General features: G+C 44.2%; 1 protein-coding gene across 1 annotated transcript; it reads right to left on the bottom strand.

Annotated features, from left to right (window-relative positions):
• Positions 1-788: 788 nt before the first annotated feature.
• Positions 789-14,588, bottom strand: LOC126531018 (alpha-tocopherol transfer protein-like). Its single transcript, XM_050178379.3, has 5 exons — positions 14,322-14,588; positions 8,856-9,095; positions 5,999-6,192; positions 4,577-4,687; positions 789-1,312 (listed from the first exon to the last, which is right to left on the bottom strand). The coding sequence occupies exons 1-5, from the start codon at positions 14,476-14,478 to the stop codon at positions 1,082-1,084; spliced, it is 933 nt and encodes a 310-aa protein (XP_050034336.1). The 5' UTR covers positions 14,479-14,588; the 3' UTR covers positions 789-1,081.
• Between the last annotated feature and the right edge of the window lie 4,489 nt (positions 14,589-19,077).

The following is a 19,077-nucleotide window of genomic DNA, read 5'->3' as shown; positions in this document are numbered from 1 at the left end:
GTGCCACTGACAATCATCCCACTACGGCACACACGCGTTTTATGAAATGATTAGGTTTATCCCTACGCTCATTACTTCAAGCTTTCATTTTAAATAGCAGTCAGGCTTAATGTCGTTGGACTGCAGCTAGATTTTGAGCATCCATACAGTCAGTTACTAGTGAAGAATGCTGCGGCAAGTTTCTCCCGAAGGGAACATGTAGTATGCGCCAGTGAATCACCTCATTAGCCATTGTATCCATGACCCCGCCTTCGCTTGCCTCAGACGCTTCTTTGCCATTAGACCCTTCGTCTTGCTTGACGAGTGTTTTGTGCGTCAGATATAAATGAAATATCGGTGAATGCGTCAGTCTGCCCACTTAGCTTTTCCTTGTAAACGTCTCGAGAGCGGCGCGCCAAAATATACATTTGTGCGCAAGGTCAGGAACTGTTCATCAAGGGTCCTGACAACAGGCAATAATTTATACGTTTAGATTTTAAGACTGCATGTGTTTGTTATATCTGGGGCTTTAGGTTATATGCGCTTGATTAATTTATGAGTTGATTTTAATTTCGTGTGTATTTCTTCTATATTTATTATACCCGTGTCTTTTATTATTTGCAGTTTCATGTGAAAATGTGTAGCCAGCACCACCTAAAGGTGTCAACGTCTCCTAAACGTAACATATTCTGAAAAAAATGTCCGCGAAATCCCCCTCCCCCTTGTCAAGCGACCTCTTTGTGCGATAAACTGTCTTCTTCATCCCCATGCTTGTATATTTTGGCTTTTAGTGCGTAGTGTGTGGGACCACGGTGTACTTACTGTCGCTGAACAGTTAAGGCGTTTTCTCTTTGCGTCGGTGGCATTTGAAATTCAATTATTTGTTAAAGCGCCGAGGGTAAGTGGCAGGGGCATCGCAATTCCTTTTTTTCTTTTTTCTTTTGCAAGGCGCCGCGCCTGCATTCTTCACTTGTCGCTGACTACATAGTGCCGATTCAGTTCACGTGGAAATCTTGTTGGAGGAAAATCTTTATTTCGCAAATTTCATAGCAAAAATACAACGTAACGATGGTTTGGGAAATTCACAGTCATATTCTCCTCATCAAAGCGAAGTGAGTTCGGCCAGCTTCTCAGTCTCAGCGCGCATGTCATCCTTGCACTCTGTGGAGTAGCCGAAGCTGTTCACACGCACGAAAAACTCCTCTTGCGAGTCGACCTGCTTCCAGTAGTCTTCAAAGTCAAGTGGCTCTCTCTGGCCACCATATTCTATGGGCAGCACGCTGGGCGGTATTTCCTCGTGAAGCTTCTCGAAGTTGTCGCCGTGGAAGCGGTACTTGTGCAAAGAATAAGAGAAAAAGAATTATGCAGGAACCATTGAAACGAATTATCCCGCTGAAGTACTCGTGCGGCTTTGTGGATAACTGAAATTCATTGGTCATTGAGCAAGCGAGTGACGCTTACATGCAGCCCCCCTCCTCCCCCCGTGAAACTCACGGGGGGAGGAGGGGGGCTCGCGGCAGACAAACGAGTTTCTTTGTAAATGATACTGTTTCCATCAGCGACGATGATGATGAAGATGACGAAGATTTGGGATTGCTATTGACATCCCCCTCCTTTTTTGTGTGTGTGCGTGTTGTGGCGACAAATGCTTGGGCTGATAAGGTTTTTCTATACCTCTGTTGCAGTTTAGTATTCTGCCTATATTTTCTTTATATTCTTTTCATTAAAACATCCAAATGAGTTAGACAAATATCACCTTTTCTTCTAATATGAATGTAGTACCAATAGAAAGTACCGAATATGGAATTGATTATCCAAGAGTCAAACGCAGATGCATATGTTGCAGCTGGAATAATTATTTGGGCCTAATAAGGTACTACGCCTGTGCGGACTAGTTCAAGCAAGACAGCTAGCTATCAGAGACAAAGAATCAGTTCTGCAAACACGATATCCCATTGTCATTGAAAAAACGTGTACGAATAGCTTCTTGGCCATATTCATAGCCCGGTTATAAACCAGCTTTCCAAGAATGAACGAGTGCTGTATTACTAGCTTTGTAGAAACGTTACATAAATTGTTGCCAAATCTATCAGAAATTGAGCAAAATAAAGAAGACTTGCGTATGATAAGCACACGTAAACAGGCCCGTTGCAACGAAAACACCACTGTGTGTTGCGTAAAAAAACAAGAAGACTGCCACATGAGCAGCCTTCTAAAAACACTAAATGCCAGACTACAAGCAAAAGGCATGGTCGTCGGGTAGGCTTCTGCCGTGGAGCCAAAAACAAAGCTTTCATCACTCCCTTTGCGTCAACATTGCTTTGAAAATGTTTCTCGTTGTTCCACTTCTGATAACTTGCGATACTTTGTTTTGCAGACAGTAAACAGTTGCAAAACTTCAACAGTAGGTTCTTTCGTAATGGTTAGTTTCGAGTATTCAGAATTACCGAATATTTTCTTTTCGTATATGAATACGAATAGTTAGTCTATAATACTCTATTCATATTCAAATATTCGCCAACCCCTAGCCTCTTTCTTTATATTGTGTAGTTAACTCCGTCTCTACGAGCTATATCTTTCTGTTCTTCTTTCTTTTTTACTGAACGCGGTGGACTAACTACGGAGTTTTTCTGGTGGCGAGTTTCTCCGGCTACACCGGATCCACCTCCGGTCTGAGACGACTCATCGGCGAGTTAGATACGAACAAACGCGTCCAGCTCCAAAAGAAAGATATTAGCTTGAAAAGGAGCAAGTTTAAACACTTATCAAAGTCACTAAGAGCAATTGGATTCATACTGATATCATGAGCGACAGTTCCTAGTACTAAATTCTGATACTACTAAAAAAATTGTGCTAAACTGTTGCTACTCTCCTAACTTAGCTGATGTACAACGATGGCATAGACTTTGCCTTTATTTCCTTACAGAGCCTACTTGCTTTATTTGTACAAAATCACATTAAAGATTTCTGGTGACTTCCTTGTGTCCCAATATTTTTCGGTATTATGAAATGTACATCGTGTACATAACTTAATACTAAATGAACGCAATTTATTGATTGTACTGGAAATCTGTAGCAAAATGGCATTGCATGCTGGTTAATATATTCACGGACAGGGGAAATACACAACACGATAAAGTTGTAACCATAACCGTAATGCACTTCACACTACACAATTAATTGGTTTTTGTTGAACATGCTGCTCGAAATAAAGTTGCTAACAAATGGTTACACATTGAATACTGGCTGACCTAAATTCTGAAATCGGCACTATGCAAAAAACCTTCCTTGTCTTGCCCATACATTTCTTGCCCCCTTTTTCACTTCTTTGTAAAAATGAATGCACTCTTTATCCTTCATTTAATATCTTCCAGCAAGAAATCTCAACAAACGTGGAATGCGTCCTATCGACTCTACATCGCAGCTGCATTATAGAGTTTCTGAGTAGCCTTGGTTGCCTGCAACGGTATGCAGGCATAATCCAATCAATGCATCTCACTGCAGCATCTGGGCCTCTAGAGCCCTACCCGAAGCACAATTTTATATTCCGGCCCTCATATACATGAGGGGTTGCATTCGTCTTCTTTTCCTTTCTTTCTTACATTCTTTTAGTTCACAAGCCTGCCTTTCGGCATATTGTGAGTCCAAAGTTTGCCCATTTGCACTGAATAAGAACATCTTGTACATTTCTTACAAACGAAACTGAGAAACCATTGGTGACGCTTGTGGAGGGGGAGGGGGGGACGCTGAAACGAATAATAATAATAATAATAATAATAATAATAATAATAATAATAATAATAATAATAATCTTTGTTTCTACCTCCGCAATGAAAACACGACACATTGATGTCCCATTCTCTCTACTCACTATAGGGCGCGCATATGCTCCCACAATTTTCTGCTGACTGGGGATGAACCTCCAACTCGGGCATACGGGATAAAAGGCTCACCGTTCTTCATGTTCGTGATTGTCAGGAAGCAGAACTTTTACGTAAGAGGTTAACTTACAGGGAGCATATTCCTCGCCCTCCGGCAGTGTTCCTTGGACCAGAACGCCTATATGATAGTAAATCAGTTTTAAGCTTTTTAAACGAGTTTGGGGCGTGGAAATGGTAAGCACTAGAGATTTTTCAGCGCGTGCTCTTGCAAGAGGCTGTTGCTGTGATAGTGTTGCTTTGTATCGCACATGCATCCAGCCTATCGCGTTTCAAGGGCTCTGGAAATACAATAGTGCTTCTTTCTAATTTTTTACCACTGACATGTTGTAGCAAGTATTGTCATCCTTTCGTTATGTGCCTTTGGTGTTTATAGTACGTTTCTTGGTCTTTGCCATAAATTTATTACGTATACATTTTACGGATTTTACAGCCACTATTTTCACTCCTCTTTAGAGCCATGTCACAACCAACTCTCGTAAGTGATTACTCCATTGTCAATTCATTGACTGTGGTCTGGCGCTTTTTGATCATACTTGGGCATTCCGCCACAAAACACCAAATTGATCATCATGACCAAGAACATGGCCTGCGGCATAAGCTTTAGAAACTAAATATCGCATAGAACAGAAAATTTGTCGTCTGGCCTGCTTACTTACCCGTTCGGCCATCTTGGCCTTGATGAAGGGCTTGAAGAGGGCGAAAATCATGTCGAAAGCATACGACTGTCTTACGATATGTACTGCTTTCAGTCGCATCGGCATGCCTTCCTGAAAGACCAGCAACAAAGTAGATTGCGATTCATAAAGTTTATCTTTACCTAAACTCGAACAGAGCGGCCCGAGTGAGAAGTCGGGGTCAGAGAGCCCGAGGAGATAGCGTTTACGTGAGTGCATGTAGCAAACAGTTGGATGTTTCTGCGGCAGTATGTGGCGAAGGGACGACGAACACAGTGCGTCTTGTCCGTGGCTGCTGTCCAAGAATCTCTGACCCGACTCGTACTCGTTCGCAAATGCAACAGTTGGGTCGAGCTGAGTCGACCCAACCTGTGGAATCTATCGGATGCAGCCCGATCTGCTAGCGTTCACATGAACGCGACGAGCAAATCTCAGCCCTACAAGCTGACTTTAGCCGTTTTTGTAGCGCTCATGTAAGCGCCCTGACAGATGGGTTCGCTGAAAAATGTAGTGTGGATATATTAAACTGCTGCGCCTGTGAAACTGTCGCAAACTATTCGCTTTTGTTACCGAGCTAAGCGCGTGCTTTAGCAAAATGTTATGCAAAAGTTTATGTAAAGTAAAAATAAATTACGCTGTAGTTATCGCACGGTATAGCTGCTGCCCAAATCTTGAACCGAGCTGCCATTTGTGTCGTGTACACCATTCCCACACGGCTTGGTTTAATGCCAGTAGGAGTCTAGGTCCTTAAGTTCGTTAGTAGCTAGTTAGTAGTTAGTAACAGGCGTTGCAGCTACGCATGCATCTCTAATGATAATAAAAGGGGTGACGACGATAGCTGCAGTGAATGCAGTGAATTCGTCTGGCAATCGTAACACAATCAAGAAACGTTACTTGAGTGACACAAGTTGAAGAAATGCCACTAAAAACTATAATAGACACACTTCACGTCGAATTATTCTGGATTACTTCGGAAAGCTATCTTGTATTTACGGCCGTAACGGCTAGCACTGGGTGCGGGAGTAGGTATTCGACGGCTGAATGAGTTGTGAGAACGTATTAAGCTGTAAGTGGCAGAAAACATTACCGTCTTTAAGTATGTATAGGTGTGGAGCCGCGCGATCGGCATTAAGTCTTTAGAAATTGATGAATTAATGCCATTTCGTGGGCCGGTATGGCAGAGGTATTAGCGGTTTATTCACCCGTTAAGGCATTGTGTCTATGAAGTAGTGAAAAGCGACAACCTGTGCACATTAAAACTTAATTCGCACGCCGTTGTCTGTAGCCCACTGAAGGACTGCATCAAAGCGCTGAGGTTAAGTCTGGAGCCTGCTGCTTATTTTTGCAATAAAGTCGCTGATTTGCAACTGGCACCACCTAAAAATCGAAATTGGAATTTCAGACCTGTACATATCCCAGAGCTTTTCTGACAAGCCCTACGTTCACCCACAATATCTTGTCGGCGGTGAACTCGGCATAATCAACCAAGAGAACAATTCCAGACGTCTGTGTAACAGGATTCGGCGCCATATGTTCCAAACAGAGCAGGCAAGCACGATGAAAATCCGCGTATGGCAGTTCTTCGGGCTTCCATAAGCCTGAAAAGAAGAAGAAAAAGAAAGATTGTCACGATATGTAGTCATTACATTATCAATTGTGATCTTGCCTTCACCTCAAAATTATGCCAGTTTTATTTCTATTTTCTTCCCTTTTTGAGGTAGTTGCTACTGAGGTAGTGCTATTCCCGACGCTCATAACAAGCATAACAAGGCTCACCAAGTGGCTTCGCATTGTTTCTTCACAGCATTGCCGCTTATATACCATTGAGACGTAGAATGTTTACAAAAATGGACAGATAGAACCGATGTTAACTTATTTCGTTAACTTACAGTACTAGGTGCGATTGTTCATTGACAGTCCAAGACTTGATTACCATCATACTGCAAGACAAAAGCCTCTCCCAAATATCCCCAATCATGCTTGCCTTGTGCCAGCGTAAGGCGCTTTATAAACGCATATTTCCACCCTCATAACGCCTCTGAGTTTTGTGCCGCCCTCTACAAGGATTTCCTTTACTGGGAGCCCATTTCCTTCTTTGAATTCATTACCAGTTTTACAGTTCATAGATTACAGGCCTCATTATCCTTTATTGACGAGTGTTGCCTACCAACAAAATACACAAAAGAAGTTTCTTTTTTTCTTGTTGAGTTTCGGTATTCAATCCAAAGTTTTTCACTAAATGTCTTCGGCCACTGCTGAATGACAGGTCGCGAGCGTCATCTGTTGGTTTAGAGCCGCAACACAGCATGACGCAGAAAACGTTTGGCACGCGACTCGCTTTCTTCTGAATGCACGCTCAGGGTATACAGATTGATGCAAGATCTGCTGCTGCAGTACTGTCACATAGTAATGTAGAGCAAATGCAATGTACACCTATGCTTCCCATATGAAGGCAATACACATTCCAAATGATTTCATAGGCGTATTGAGGTGAACTCCACTTCCATGGTGTTTCCCGCTATTGCTGAAAAAGCTTCCACAAAATATTCTTTTTTCTTTTCACGGAATATGCTAATTCTCCATGTGTTTTTCACATTTAGATAGAAATGAAAACTTTTTCACGTATTCATATCGTTATGGGCCACCTTCTTGGAACTAACCAAGAAGACCAAGATGGCCAATGTGTTGCCCGCGCTCAGCCACTTTGTCCATCCCTATAAATAGCCTCTGCTTCTAATTGTGCTTCGCTTTCATCTATTTGACGCTCCGTCCCACATTGGTGCACTTACGGGATACTCTCGCCACACAACGGAGCTTCAAAGCGGTCGGCGTTTGCAGTGCGACCACCATGGCAATCCAGCCGCAATCTGCTTTTGCGCCGTGGACCACGATTGTTTTAGCCCACCCTCGAGACCCTGGAACGTTCAATGGGACCGATGACACCGAAGTTGATGAGGGGCTGACACAATACGAACGGGTGAGCGACCACGATCACTTGGACCTGACGGTTATGCTGGCCTATGATGCATTTTCTCTGAGTGAAATTGCGAAGTTGGGGTATGAAAATCATAAGGCCGAGCCCGGAGCTGGGATACAATTAAGCAAAAACTCCGTGATGTGTTCGGTAAGGCCCCCAGTCGTAAAATCGCTGTGAAGAAGGAGCTGTCAATTCGAGCCCAAACATCCACGGAGTCGTACCTGTCGTACATACAGGATGCGCTGGCGCTGTGCCGTAAAGCGGACAACGATAGGCCAAAGTCTGACAAGGTCGGCCACGTCCTGAAGGGGATAGCGGACGACGCATTCAATGTGCTCATGTGCAGAAGTTGATACCGTCGATCCCGTGATCCAGCGCTTCGAGCAGGCCAAGAGCCGTCGTATTGAACGACCATTCACTCGCCTTCCCAACGCTGTCCCGACGTCTCGTGTGCAGAGCACCGGCCATCTCAGCTTTCACAGCCTCCGGCCGAAACGACGAGGATTGTCCGCCGCAAAACCGAAGCGATGGCTCCAGCTAGCCTATTTGCCAACACCGGCGACTCGAACGCTTCAGCGGTTTCGCTCGTCCAAGCCATCGTGTGAAACTAACTAGTGAATCTCGGGGTTCATGCTGCGTGCGATGTGGGCAGTCGTAAGACCACTTCTGCGATCCCAACATCGTGTCCGCGTTATCGAAGGTTCGCTTCACGATCTAGGTACCCTGGTAACTGGACAACTGAAGACGATCGACCTATCTGTTTTAACTGCCGCCGTGTCAGGCACGTTGCTCGCTACTGTAACAACTGCTGGTCGTTCCCGCAACGCTCCGGCCATCATCATCTTCTTCATTAGTCGACGGAGGCGGCTTGTAACAATGTGTGCGATCAGGAAAGGGCGAAATTGCACTGCACCTTCTTACTCTAGTCTACAGAATTCCATATACTCGTGTTTCATTCGAAAAGCGCGCTGCTGTCATTTTCTCTTCGAGAACACGCTTATTGTTTTTGCCATGACTCCTTAAAAGGTGTCATATGCTTTCAGGTTTCGCTCTGTGCTTCGAAGTTTCAGTCATATAGGTAACTATGATATATTCATATTATATTTATATGTGGCGTCCTTCTTTGTCGCATATTGGTCGTCCCGTATTGAATTCATTTGCTAGAATCCTAATCGGATGTACAGCTAATATTGCTGCTCAATGGCAGCGCGGCTCCTGAGAAATGACCACGTGTGCTTGCGATTACATGAATAATTAGGTCCTGTCTAAAGCATCGTTACTTACCTGGTCTGCAGAGTAGGATCAACCTCCCATGGACATCCGTCTCGGGCAGAACCATGAGCAGATTGCGAGCCACCGCCGGCACCTTGCTTGGAAGTAATTCCCGGTAAGAGGACTCACTGGCCTCTCGGCACCTGTAGTAGTTTCGAATGGTTTGCAGGGCCGACTCTACGTCGTACTTTCGCACCCGCAGGAAACGCAGAAGGAAGGCGGTGTCTTTCTGAGCATTCACTTCCGGCTCGGCTGTAAATGATGATGCGAGGAAACAGTAACACTTTTATGTATAAAGATGGAGCACTTACAGTTGGAGAATATTACAGCGCAAGTTGTGAAGGCAGAGTTCAAGACCACCTGTGCTCAAGGTGGTTCCGCCACGATGATCCTTAACGAAAATAGGCCATAGCAAGAACCAGCGCACGTATGAAGAAGCAGAAGAGTCACGAGAAGTCGCTAAAATTTTAATGCAGGCTATCTTCGTCAAGTGGTGGTGAGCGCAGATAAGTGGTTCTGAGAACTTTGCGAAATCTGAGTAATTCAGTTCGTCTAACACATTCTTGCCAACAACGTGACACGCAACGTTTTCTAGTCTTTTGTACTCAACTGCTCGTCAAGTAAATAGCTATGTGCAGAAAAGGGTGATGATGGGGGCTGCCTATGCAGCTAGCATTGCAAGAGATTTCGGCAATCACTCCGCCCTAGCAGCTCCTTTCAGGAAATTTTATCACTTTAACAAGTGAAGCACGAGACGGGGCGAACAAGACGACAGGCACAATGAGCGTGAACATGACTCCAGCCCACAACCGGTGCTCCATCTGGCGCACAATGTCGCGCTACGCTGACCCCCCCCCCTCCCCCTCCTTTCGACACAACGCCCTGAAATTAATTTGCCAAGCAACACCGATCATTGGTACATCAGTTAAGAACTTCATGGGGGAGCCGCGACAGATCCCTTCTGTATTTCCGGTGCCCACGAAGAAACACAGTGTCGTTCTCATCAACATGTGGAGAGTGTATAGACTGTGGAGTGTGCCAAATATGCTTCAACTGTAAGTAAAAGAGATGTGCTGAAAAACGTCAAATCATCAAGAAAAGATATGTGATGGCCCTTAGTTCGATGAAGAGCAAACCAAGACAAAAGCCTTAAGAGGCAGCTCTCCTCGAAATTTAAAATTAAATTATGGGGTTTTACGTGCCAAAACCACTTTCTGATTATGAGGCACGCCGTAGTGGAGGGCTCCGGAAATTTCGACCACCTGGGGTTCTTTAACGTGCACCTAAATCTAAGTACACGGGTGTTTTCGCATTTCGCCCCCATCGAAATGCGGCCGCCGTGGCCGGGATTCGATCCCGCGACCTCGTGCTCAGCAGCCTAACACCATAGCCACTGAGCAACCACGGCGGGTACCTCGAAATTTAGAAGAAAGAGAAAGTTCTATCTGGGCCAACTCTAATTGCCCTATTTAAATACATGTAAAACGCAGAAATGTATTTCTTAGACAACCGCTCGAGAGATTTGAATGAAATTTGTTGCATTTGAGAAAAAGGAGCTAAATTCTAGCGACTACAGAGGGCAAAAAGTTTATTTAGGGCCTATATTGGTATGTTGGTAAGCTTCAAAAAACTTTCAGCACAATGTTTACCAATATGTGCCGTTAAACGAAAAATATATATCGAAGTTCCCTAAACTGCCTTTTTTAAAACACTTGATATACGAATTCACAGTTTACGGAAAATTGTTACAACGTTGCGGTGACAAGTTAGTGGTGCACTTCAGAGGGGTGTGTATTACAACAACTTAGTCCACTTTAAATGTCTTATTAAATGAAATTTACAAAATTTGGAAACCTTTATTTATAACTGAATTACAAAGTTGTAAACCTGGTGCATCATTCTTTTTCAATGCTTCAACATTAAACACTTATTGTAAAACATGTGACAGTTAAAATTATGTATCTGCTTATTTCGGTGAGTATATTTTAGGTTTTTCTTCCAAATGCAAGAAACTTAATCAAAATCAGTGCAGTTGTTCCAGAGAAGAACAATTTCTTTGTTCTTATGCACTTTGGAGGGCCCGAGCTAAAGCTCCCCCTTAGAACGTCACTCGAAATTGGGTTGGCGAAGATACCAACCCAATACGGCATAAAGGGTTGCTAATTTCATTAAAAGCATAGCTTCCTGTATCGAGACAAATCTTGCTATCTTAGAGCACGCTGCTAGCCGAAGCTGTACATACAAAGAATTCGGATAGATGTTCGTAATCTGAAACAGAATATCGCTCAAGAAACAAAATCCAGCGAACGTGGATACATTTGTCTTCATTTTTGCTTTTAGATTCTCAATTGGCTAGCTCTAGTTTTGTGCTGTGCATAAGTGTGCATGCAATGCATAAGTTAGATGCACTGCACACTTCGCATTGGGCACGTCCTAATTTCGTCCATCGATTCCCACATTGCAGCATCCTTACTGGGAGTCAGTTATAATTTGGGTAGAGATTAAGAAACTCTGATACAGTTAAACGTTCTGTACTAGCTTTAACGTAACAAAAGATCCGACTGCACACAAGTAAGCACTTCATGAGCCAGCTGACCAGAATGCGAAGTTTTCATAAAGACCGTTGATGTTGCAGATACACAGAAGGTGAACAACGGCCAACTCTCAAAAGATAGAGTCTAAATGTTACAATATCAGTTGTTATACTACGTTGCGGCACCCTCTGTTTCGTACTGTCTGCAGTCGATGCATGCTGTACGTTATGCCAATGGCGCATCACGCTTTAAGCGTAAACGAAGACAAACGTCAAACACATGCAAAACAGTAATGCAGATCCATTAGCGCTCTAGCGGTATCAGGATTTTCGTTTTATTTCTGTTGAAGATATTTGTACGGGGCGTCGTAGAAACAGAGAAACCTCTAAGAGCTTTGCCAGGGAAATGAAGACGCGAACTGCGAGTGTAGCTTTCATTCAGTCAGGGATCTACGGATAATGGAGGGATATTGTGCTGCACGGACTGAGTACAGAAAGGTCGAGCACAAAGGGGACAGTGTTCCTGGCTGCATGCGGATATAACCTTGCGAGATGCATGCTTTAATGGCAACCCTTTATTGGTTTATTGGAGACGGGGCGGTGACAAATAGTCACCTACACTTTTAGGCAAAGTTACACCCTTTGGGGTGTATCTCTGCCACACAACAATAATCGTCATCTGCCTTGCTTGCGTTTCCTTTCTTGAAAAGGCCACGCGCGCTACTTTCCTGTCGGGAATTCTATGTCCCGCTGATAACGCGCATGCCGTTCCTTACTGGAAAGTACCGGGCTCGTCGCGTTAAAGAAAGGAAATGCGGACAAGACATATGACGATTATTGTTGTGTAGCAAAATGGTGTGATTTTGCTTAAGAGTGTAGCGTGCTGGAGTTAATCTCGCGGGGTATACTTGATTTTCATTCTAGCATTTTGCATACATCTTCTTAACCTTCGTTGTCTTCCTTAAAATTTCTGCCTACCTTGTACTGCTGCTACCTATGTCTGTAATGGATCCCGTCGTATGAGTCCCTTCCCTGCTTTTTTTCCACCTAGACCTTAAACGTCTCCTCCTTATCTCGACAGCTGACCGGTTGATGCTTCCATCCACATTACTTCCAAACGCTACGGGAATGTCACTGGATTCCATTAGAATGTGCTGAGTGACCTTCAAATTCAAATGTGCTGAGTGGCCTGCAGCGGACACATGCCTCAACTTAATGCAAACGCTTGCTTCAAAAGAGGCCCAAACCATGTTACCCTGCACTGCTTCATTTGGGGTTTTACTGTGGGGTCCCAAAGCCAATCGGCCTACCGATCTTTCATTACCTTCCAACCCTAACACGATATTCGATTTTACGCAAAGAATGGCATTTGCGAACGTAACCACTTGTGCCATTACTTTCTTTCCAGATTCCACGCACCATATCGTATATATTCTAGGCCCAAAGTGCTATCTGTTTACTTATTTATGCATTCTGCTTCTCCTTTGATTTCACATTACCTTGACGGGTGTTTGGAGTAAGTATTTCCTTTGTTTATGTATACGCCGAGGTTCTTATATGGCTTGTCTATAACTATGACTTGGTGTTGATTACTCGTCTCTTCATTAACGATTATAATTCCTGATTTCGCTGTGCTAAACTTAAGGCCTAAATTGGACCCTCCGTTGCCACACATATTCGCAAGCGCCTCTAAATGTCTTGCATTGTCCGCTACACGATGCACCATGCGCAAGCCGTCAGCATACTTCGGCCCATGGACCTTCTGTTACACCCTTTCCCCATTATGAATGTAACATAAATCAAGCCGTAATTCACTGTGTTCCAGTCGTCTTTCTATGCCCTTAACATAAAGCGCGAACAATACCAGAGAGATAGGACACCATTGCTCCTGTTATTTGGAAATATTGACTACATCATTGCATTTCTGGCCTTCCCATACAAAGTGTACGTGGTTGCCCCTGTGTATTTCCCTCGGCAGTTCCATTCTTATCTATACCTATGTGCGTGAGAATATCCCATAACAATTCCCTTTCTACGTTGTAGTAGACCCCCATAAATTTTAAGATGCTATCAGTCAAAATCTATTGTGAGCTTTTGAAATCTATGCATTGCGTTAGAACAAACATATCCTGTAAGCGTCTTGCTGCTGTGAAACCACTCTGTAGTTGCCCCATTATATAATTTCTCTCCACCCCCTTGGACAGATCTAATTTTATGGCTTGCATTGACACTCTATATATCACCGACGTTACTGTAACTGGCCTGAACGAGCTCGTCCTGCCCTTGTCACTTTTCCTCTCGTAGATGCAGTTGATCTTGCTTTCACGTCATCCAACCGAAATGTTTCTTTATTCTAGTCATTTGCTCTAAGGAATTAGTAACCAGTGCCTAGCTCTTTGGAACCAGCTGTTTCATTAGCTCTATTGCGATTTCATCGGATTATTCGGCCGTGTTGTGAGGGTCACATTCTGGAATTGCTAAGTGCCAGCGCCACCCTCGCGCAGAGATTAAGAAGTGTTAAATTTATAGAGGCATGTCGCCGTGTGCATCATCGTTCAGAAGCGTGTGCGCCATCCACATGCACGATGCCGCGCCGGCCCAGGCACCCCCTCACAACTTTCCGGAAACTGGTCTTCGAAACATTACCATTCCAAATCACTCAGCTGAATCAGGAGAGGCCGCGAGAAGCGTGCCTCCTGAATGTCCAGCCTGGCCAAAATACCATATCACTCACGTCGCCTCACACACAAACATCTGGGCTGAATTGCCTCAACCAAAGGTAGCCGCTGCGTAGTGAGTCCAAGATACTCAAAGAAATAGTGTTGAGCGTCCCCAAGCGCAAGTACGAGAGTGCGGTAATGTGTTCAGAGAAAATTTCGCGTGATTTCGATGCTGGCAGCATGCCTGCACTGTGCGCTGCAAGAAGAGGGGTACTGGATGCTTACCTTCCAACAGTTCAGAAAGCCTCTCCAGGGCTTCTTTTCTCTTTGCTGAAGTCTCTCCCAACTCAACTTCAGCTATCCGCTGCAGCTTGAATGGAAGCGCCCCTTCCGAAACATCCCACACGTCCTCGACACATTTCTTGGTGTACACTCCTGACATTGTGGGGACAGTGGTGAACGAAAATGCTCGGCAAGCCGGCAGACGCGTTGTCCGATAAGTGCTTCGACTGCGAAAACAGCGATCGGGAAAGCGGCGTTTCTGGCAGACGCAAAGCCTTAGAGGAAAAATTTCTCAGCGGCTTGCTAGTGCGTAAACACACGCGAACCGCTTGCGAAGGAAAGTACGTCAAACGGTGCGCGTGGACGCACTGTTAATGCCGGTATGCATGCGCCTGCATGGAGATGCAAAACGTTTGTTTATCTCAGCCTCGCCTGCGTTGGTTATCTCACTTGAGTGCTCCTCTGCCTAGCCATAGCAACCTTTACTAAGAACTAAGGCATAAGCCATAATTAATAGAAATCAAGTCACGCAGCCGTGGTTAACTTCTAGCATATTTGACCCTGCGCAGCCATTGCTTATATTATCGCGGTCAATAAGGCTAAGATGGGAAAAGCAAAGATGATAAGGACGAAGTATGTGTTTTTGCTGCTAGAGCTTCGGTCAACAGAGGCCCATCGCCGTATTTGTTCTTTGGGGCCTAAAACGCAAGTGCGCTCCGTGCTGGCCTCGACAGAGCAACCATTTCGTTGACCTGCTGTGGCGTTTTGGTTGAGTATCGGGTGGTTTGAAGTGTCTCACTGACCTTATTTTAGTCCCTGGTTTATTGGCATTCCTTGTGTCAGCCGTCTTGGGCTGTCGACCAATTCTTCTGACCAGGCGCGATCCGCCTGGTCAGCATCACTGCCACCTAATGAATTGCCTCTAGATTTATTTTTTGGCAGTGGCGTCAGCACCATTCCTGTTGCGCTTCTACCTACAGATGGAGGTTCCATCAGCATCACAAATCCACAAGCTGTTCAGAAGGCACTTAAGACCATGTCCAACTACTTCCAGACCATCACTGACGTGCGAGCGTTCGGACGGGGAGGTATAGTGTGTCGTTCATCCGACCAGACCTGTGTTGAAGACCTCTTGAAATGCACTTCATTCGCTTCCATCCCGGTGAGTGCTTTTGTTACACCTCATTTTCCGTGCACCAAGGGTCTTGTACGGGTCGTAGACTCCTGATTAAGTCCAACTGAAACCCTGGACAAGCTCTCCGCTGCAGGCGTCATTGCTATGTACCATTGCAATCAATTGGTAAATAACGACAGGATTTCAACTGAATCTGTAATTGCAACGTTTGTAGGCACATCATGTCCATCAGAAATAAAGGTCTGGCCTCTTGTGTCCCGTGTAGAACCACTCGTTTCACATCCAATCCAGTATCAGAATCGTTGGAGATTCGGGCCCAGCGCAGGAGGATGTAAGTCTAGCTTGCGTTGCCGCACCTGTGGAGATGGTCATTCTTCAAGTGAATGCTCTGCACAATCTCAGAAGTGCTGCCTCTGCTGGGGAACACACCCAGCAGACTATTCTACCTGCTCAGCTCGCGCTCAAGAAATACAAATTCTTGAAATAATCGACCGCCGTCGTTGCCCCCGAAGAGATGCAATTGCAGTTATTAAAGACAGGGCATTCATATACTCTGTATACTCTGGTGTTACAACACGCAACACCCCAAGCATGGACCTTAATCTCTCGGAAGCAATTGACTCTGCTGTGAAAAAAGCAATTACTAAAGCTGTGGATAAATTGATATCCAGTCTCTCTGATTGCTTAGCGCAAATCATTTCCAGTCAGATGATGCAAATAATGCAGACCACTAAGACACCGATGCAGTCTCCACTATCTAACGCCACACCTGAATGCCTAGCAACGAGGTAGAGATGCCTTCTACATTTGCAGAACACTCCACAGGCACTACTACGCTAGTCCAACCAGGCGAGGATGAGCCCTCTTATTCAGACACTGTTAGTTTCACAGATATGAAACTTGACACTCGAGCTGCCAAAGACATGGGATCACCAATTTCAAAAATTATGAAACCAAAATAAAAAGAGAGTCAGCCATCTCCTATGATTACAGAAAGTATTCTAAAGGCGGCAGTTACCACTGCTGTGCGTTCAACACCATTGGACAGTTGGAAGTAGTGCAGTGCAATTGTCGCTCTATATTTTCAGCTTTAACAGATTTAGCTTGTCTATCTATTCAACTAAATCCAGATATCTTACTTTCTTCAAGAAACTAGGCTTTCACCAGAGAAAAATTTTCACTTAAAAGGTTTTCGGTCTTTACGATTAGATCGACACTGGCGAAGTGGAGGAAAATTTGTCACAGTGCAGAAATTTCTTTTCATATCATGGATTACGACTGCGAAATTTTGGCTAGAGATTTGTCTCCCAGGGTGTCCTACATTTTCAATTATAGATGCTTATTTCCTCACCGGTGTGCAAAGTATCTTCAAAGTAACTTGAAAGGGCTGTGGCTGCCTGAAGCAAGGAAATTTTGTTTGCAGGGTATCTTAATTCGCTTCACGTGTCGTGTGGGCTAAAAACAGATTTTTGTGGTAAGCGACTATGGGAGTGGACTATGGATAGTCACATTTCATGTCAGGCACAGGACAAGTAACGTTTGCTAGAAGTCCTTTTCGTTCAGTGTTAGAGTTAACATTTTGTAGCTCTGGCATCAAGGTTTCGTCGTGGGTAGTGGTTGACTCAGCAACCAACAGCGATCATCTTCCTGTGCCATTCGAAATCATTTCTCCAATAACATATTTATGCCACCCGGCATGCACATTTGTGAACCATACGAAATTTAATACTTCCTTGCGTTCAGCCGTTTCGAAACTTGCTAATGCCAGAGATAAGCAAATCGCTTCAACCATTTGCTCAATTTTAGAGGATTTCCAGAAGCAAGCTGAATTTGTCATCCCTTCGGCTAAAGGCACCGCTTGTCGTTGGTGGAATGAGGAGTGTACGCGGGACTACAGACAAAGAAAAGCTGCTTGGAAAATGCTTCTGCATAATCAGTGCCCGACAAATTGGAATAATTATCAGTTTCACGCTGGTGTACTTAAGCGTAATGTTAATCAAGCCAAAGATGAATATGATATTAGGCATTACGATTATCTATCAAACTCCAAACGTAAGCGTGCTTTATTTGCATTTCTTCGTGCTAGGAAGGGGCTACCAAGACTCTTAGTCTTAGACCCAATCATTTTGACCCCGCAAGGATTGAGCGTCTCCCTAGAAGAGATTGCCAAAGGCTTAGAAAATCTATTTACGGCCCGGCTTCCGGCTATTCATTCTGCATTAGATACTTTGGATGGCTTTACTCCAATGTCCTTATCTAAGCTAAATGAGACTGCACTATGCTTGCCGAATACAGCCACTGGCCCAGACGGTGTCACAAATGCAATGTTAAAAATATTGTTACAGGAATCGCCTAACGTTCTTTCAGACCTGGTGAATTATTCAATTAAATATGCTTGGATTGCTTGCCAAAGTAATATTGATGTTTCAGAAACAAGAAGGAAGGTATGTATTGGAGAACATTAGGCTTATAGCCCCTACATCAAACGTAGTAAAATTCATTGAGAGGCTTCTTCACCTTTGTATCATGAAATTTATTAATGATAATTCCATTCTTAGTCACTGTCAGATTGGTTTCAGGGCCGGCTGCTCCATCTGGCATGCCCACGTCGTCTTAGAAAGCCGAATACAACTCGCTCGACGTCATAAGCAATACGCTACCTTAGTGACGCTCGATATCGCCAGAGGATCTTTATTTATTTATTTATTTATTTATTTATTTATTTATTTATACTGCGGACCTGTTTCCAGGACCTTAGCAGGGTGCATAAAAAGTGAAATTGAAATATCTAAGTACAAAATACAGCGGTACATAACATAGGTCCCTCGCGATGTGCAAAGGCAAGCAGTTTCTGAATCACACAGTAAATCACTCGCTACATAAACATAGATGCGACTCAATTACGGCATACGACACCCTGGAGCACACTGTACTGATAAATCGGTTAACATCCAGTGGTGTTTCTGGGTATATACTAGCGTGGATTCAGTAATTTTGAAGTGAAAGAGAATTCTATTGCTATAAAAGCGACTTGTCTTCTAAGTACAAACTAACGAGAGGCGTACCGCAAGGCTCAGTCCTTTCCCCGCTGCTTCTTAATATTCTCATTCGCACACTACCTTGTCATCAAGAAGTAACTATTTACGTTTATGCAGACAATATTGCGCTTTGCGCATCTGCAAACGACATCCACACGCTCTACCAACGACTGCAAACTTACCTTTGTGCTCTGGAGAGGTGGTGAGTTGTTAATCACTTTATACTCAATGTCAGCAAATGTGCTATTTTCGTTTTTCCGATACATGACACAGTGTACATCTCATTGTCTTACTACCTTCGATATATACCACAGGTAGCATCTGTTAAATGCCTCGGAATTACTTATAACGCCTCTCTCAACTGGCACCCACACATAGATCATGTGACGGGAAAAGGTGCCCATGCAATTGACATATTGCGTAGGCTGAGCGGGGGTCGAATAGGATTGACAAGATATACAACCCTAATGATATATCGTATGTACGTTCGCCTTGTATTAGAATTTGGTTGTGTGCTCTTCTCTGGAGCTCCAGCCTACATGTCCCATCCTCTAATCCTCTTAGAAAGAGAAGCATTACGTCTGTA

The sequence above is a fragment of the Dermacentor andersoni genome, chromosome 5 (genome assembly GCF_023375885.2).
Source record: "Dermacentor andersoni chromosome 5, qqDerAnde1_hic_scaffold, whole genome shotgun sequence".
Taxonomy (NCBI): Eukaryota; Metazoa; Arthropoda; class Arachnida; order Ixodida; family Ixodidae; genus Dermacentor; species Dermacentor andersoni.
The sequence above is the reverse complement of the archived record's forward strand: the minus strand, read 5'-3'. Positions and strand labels throughout refer to the sequence as shown.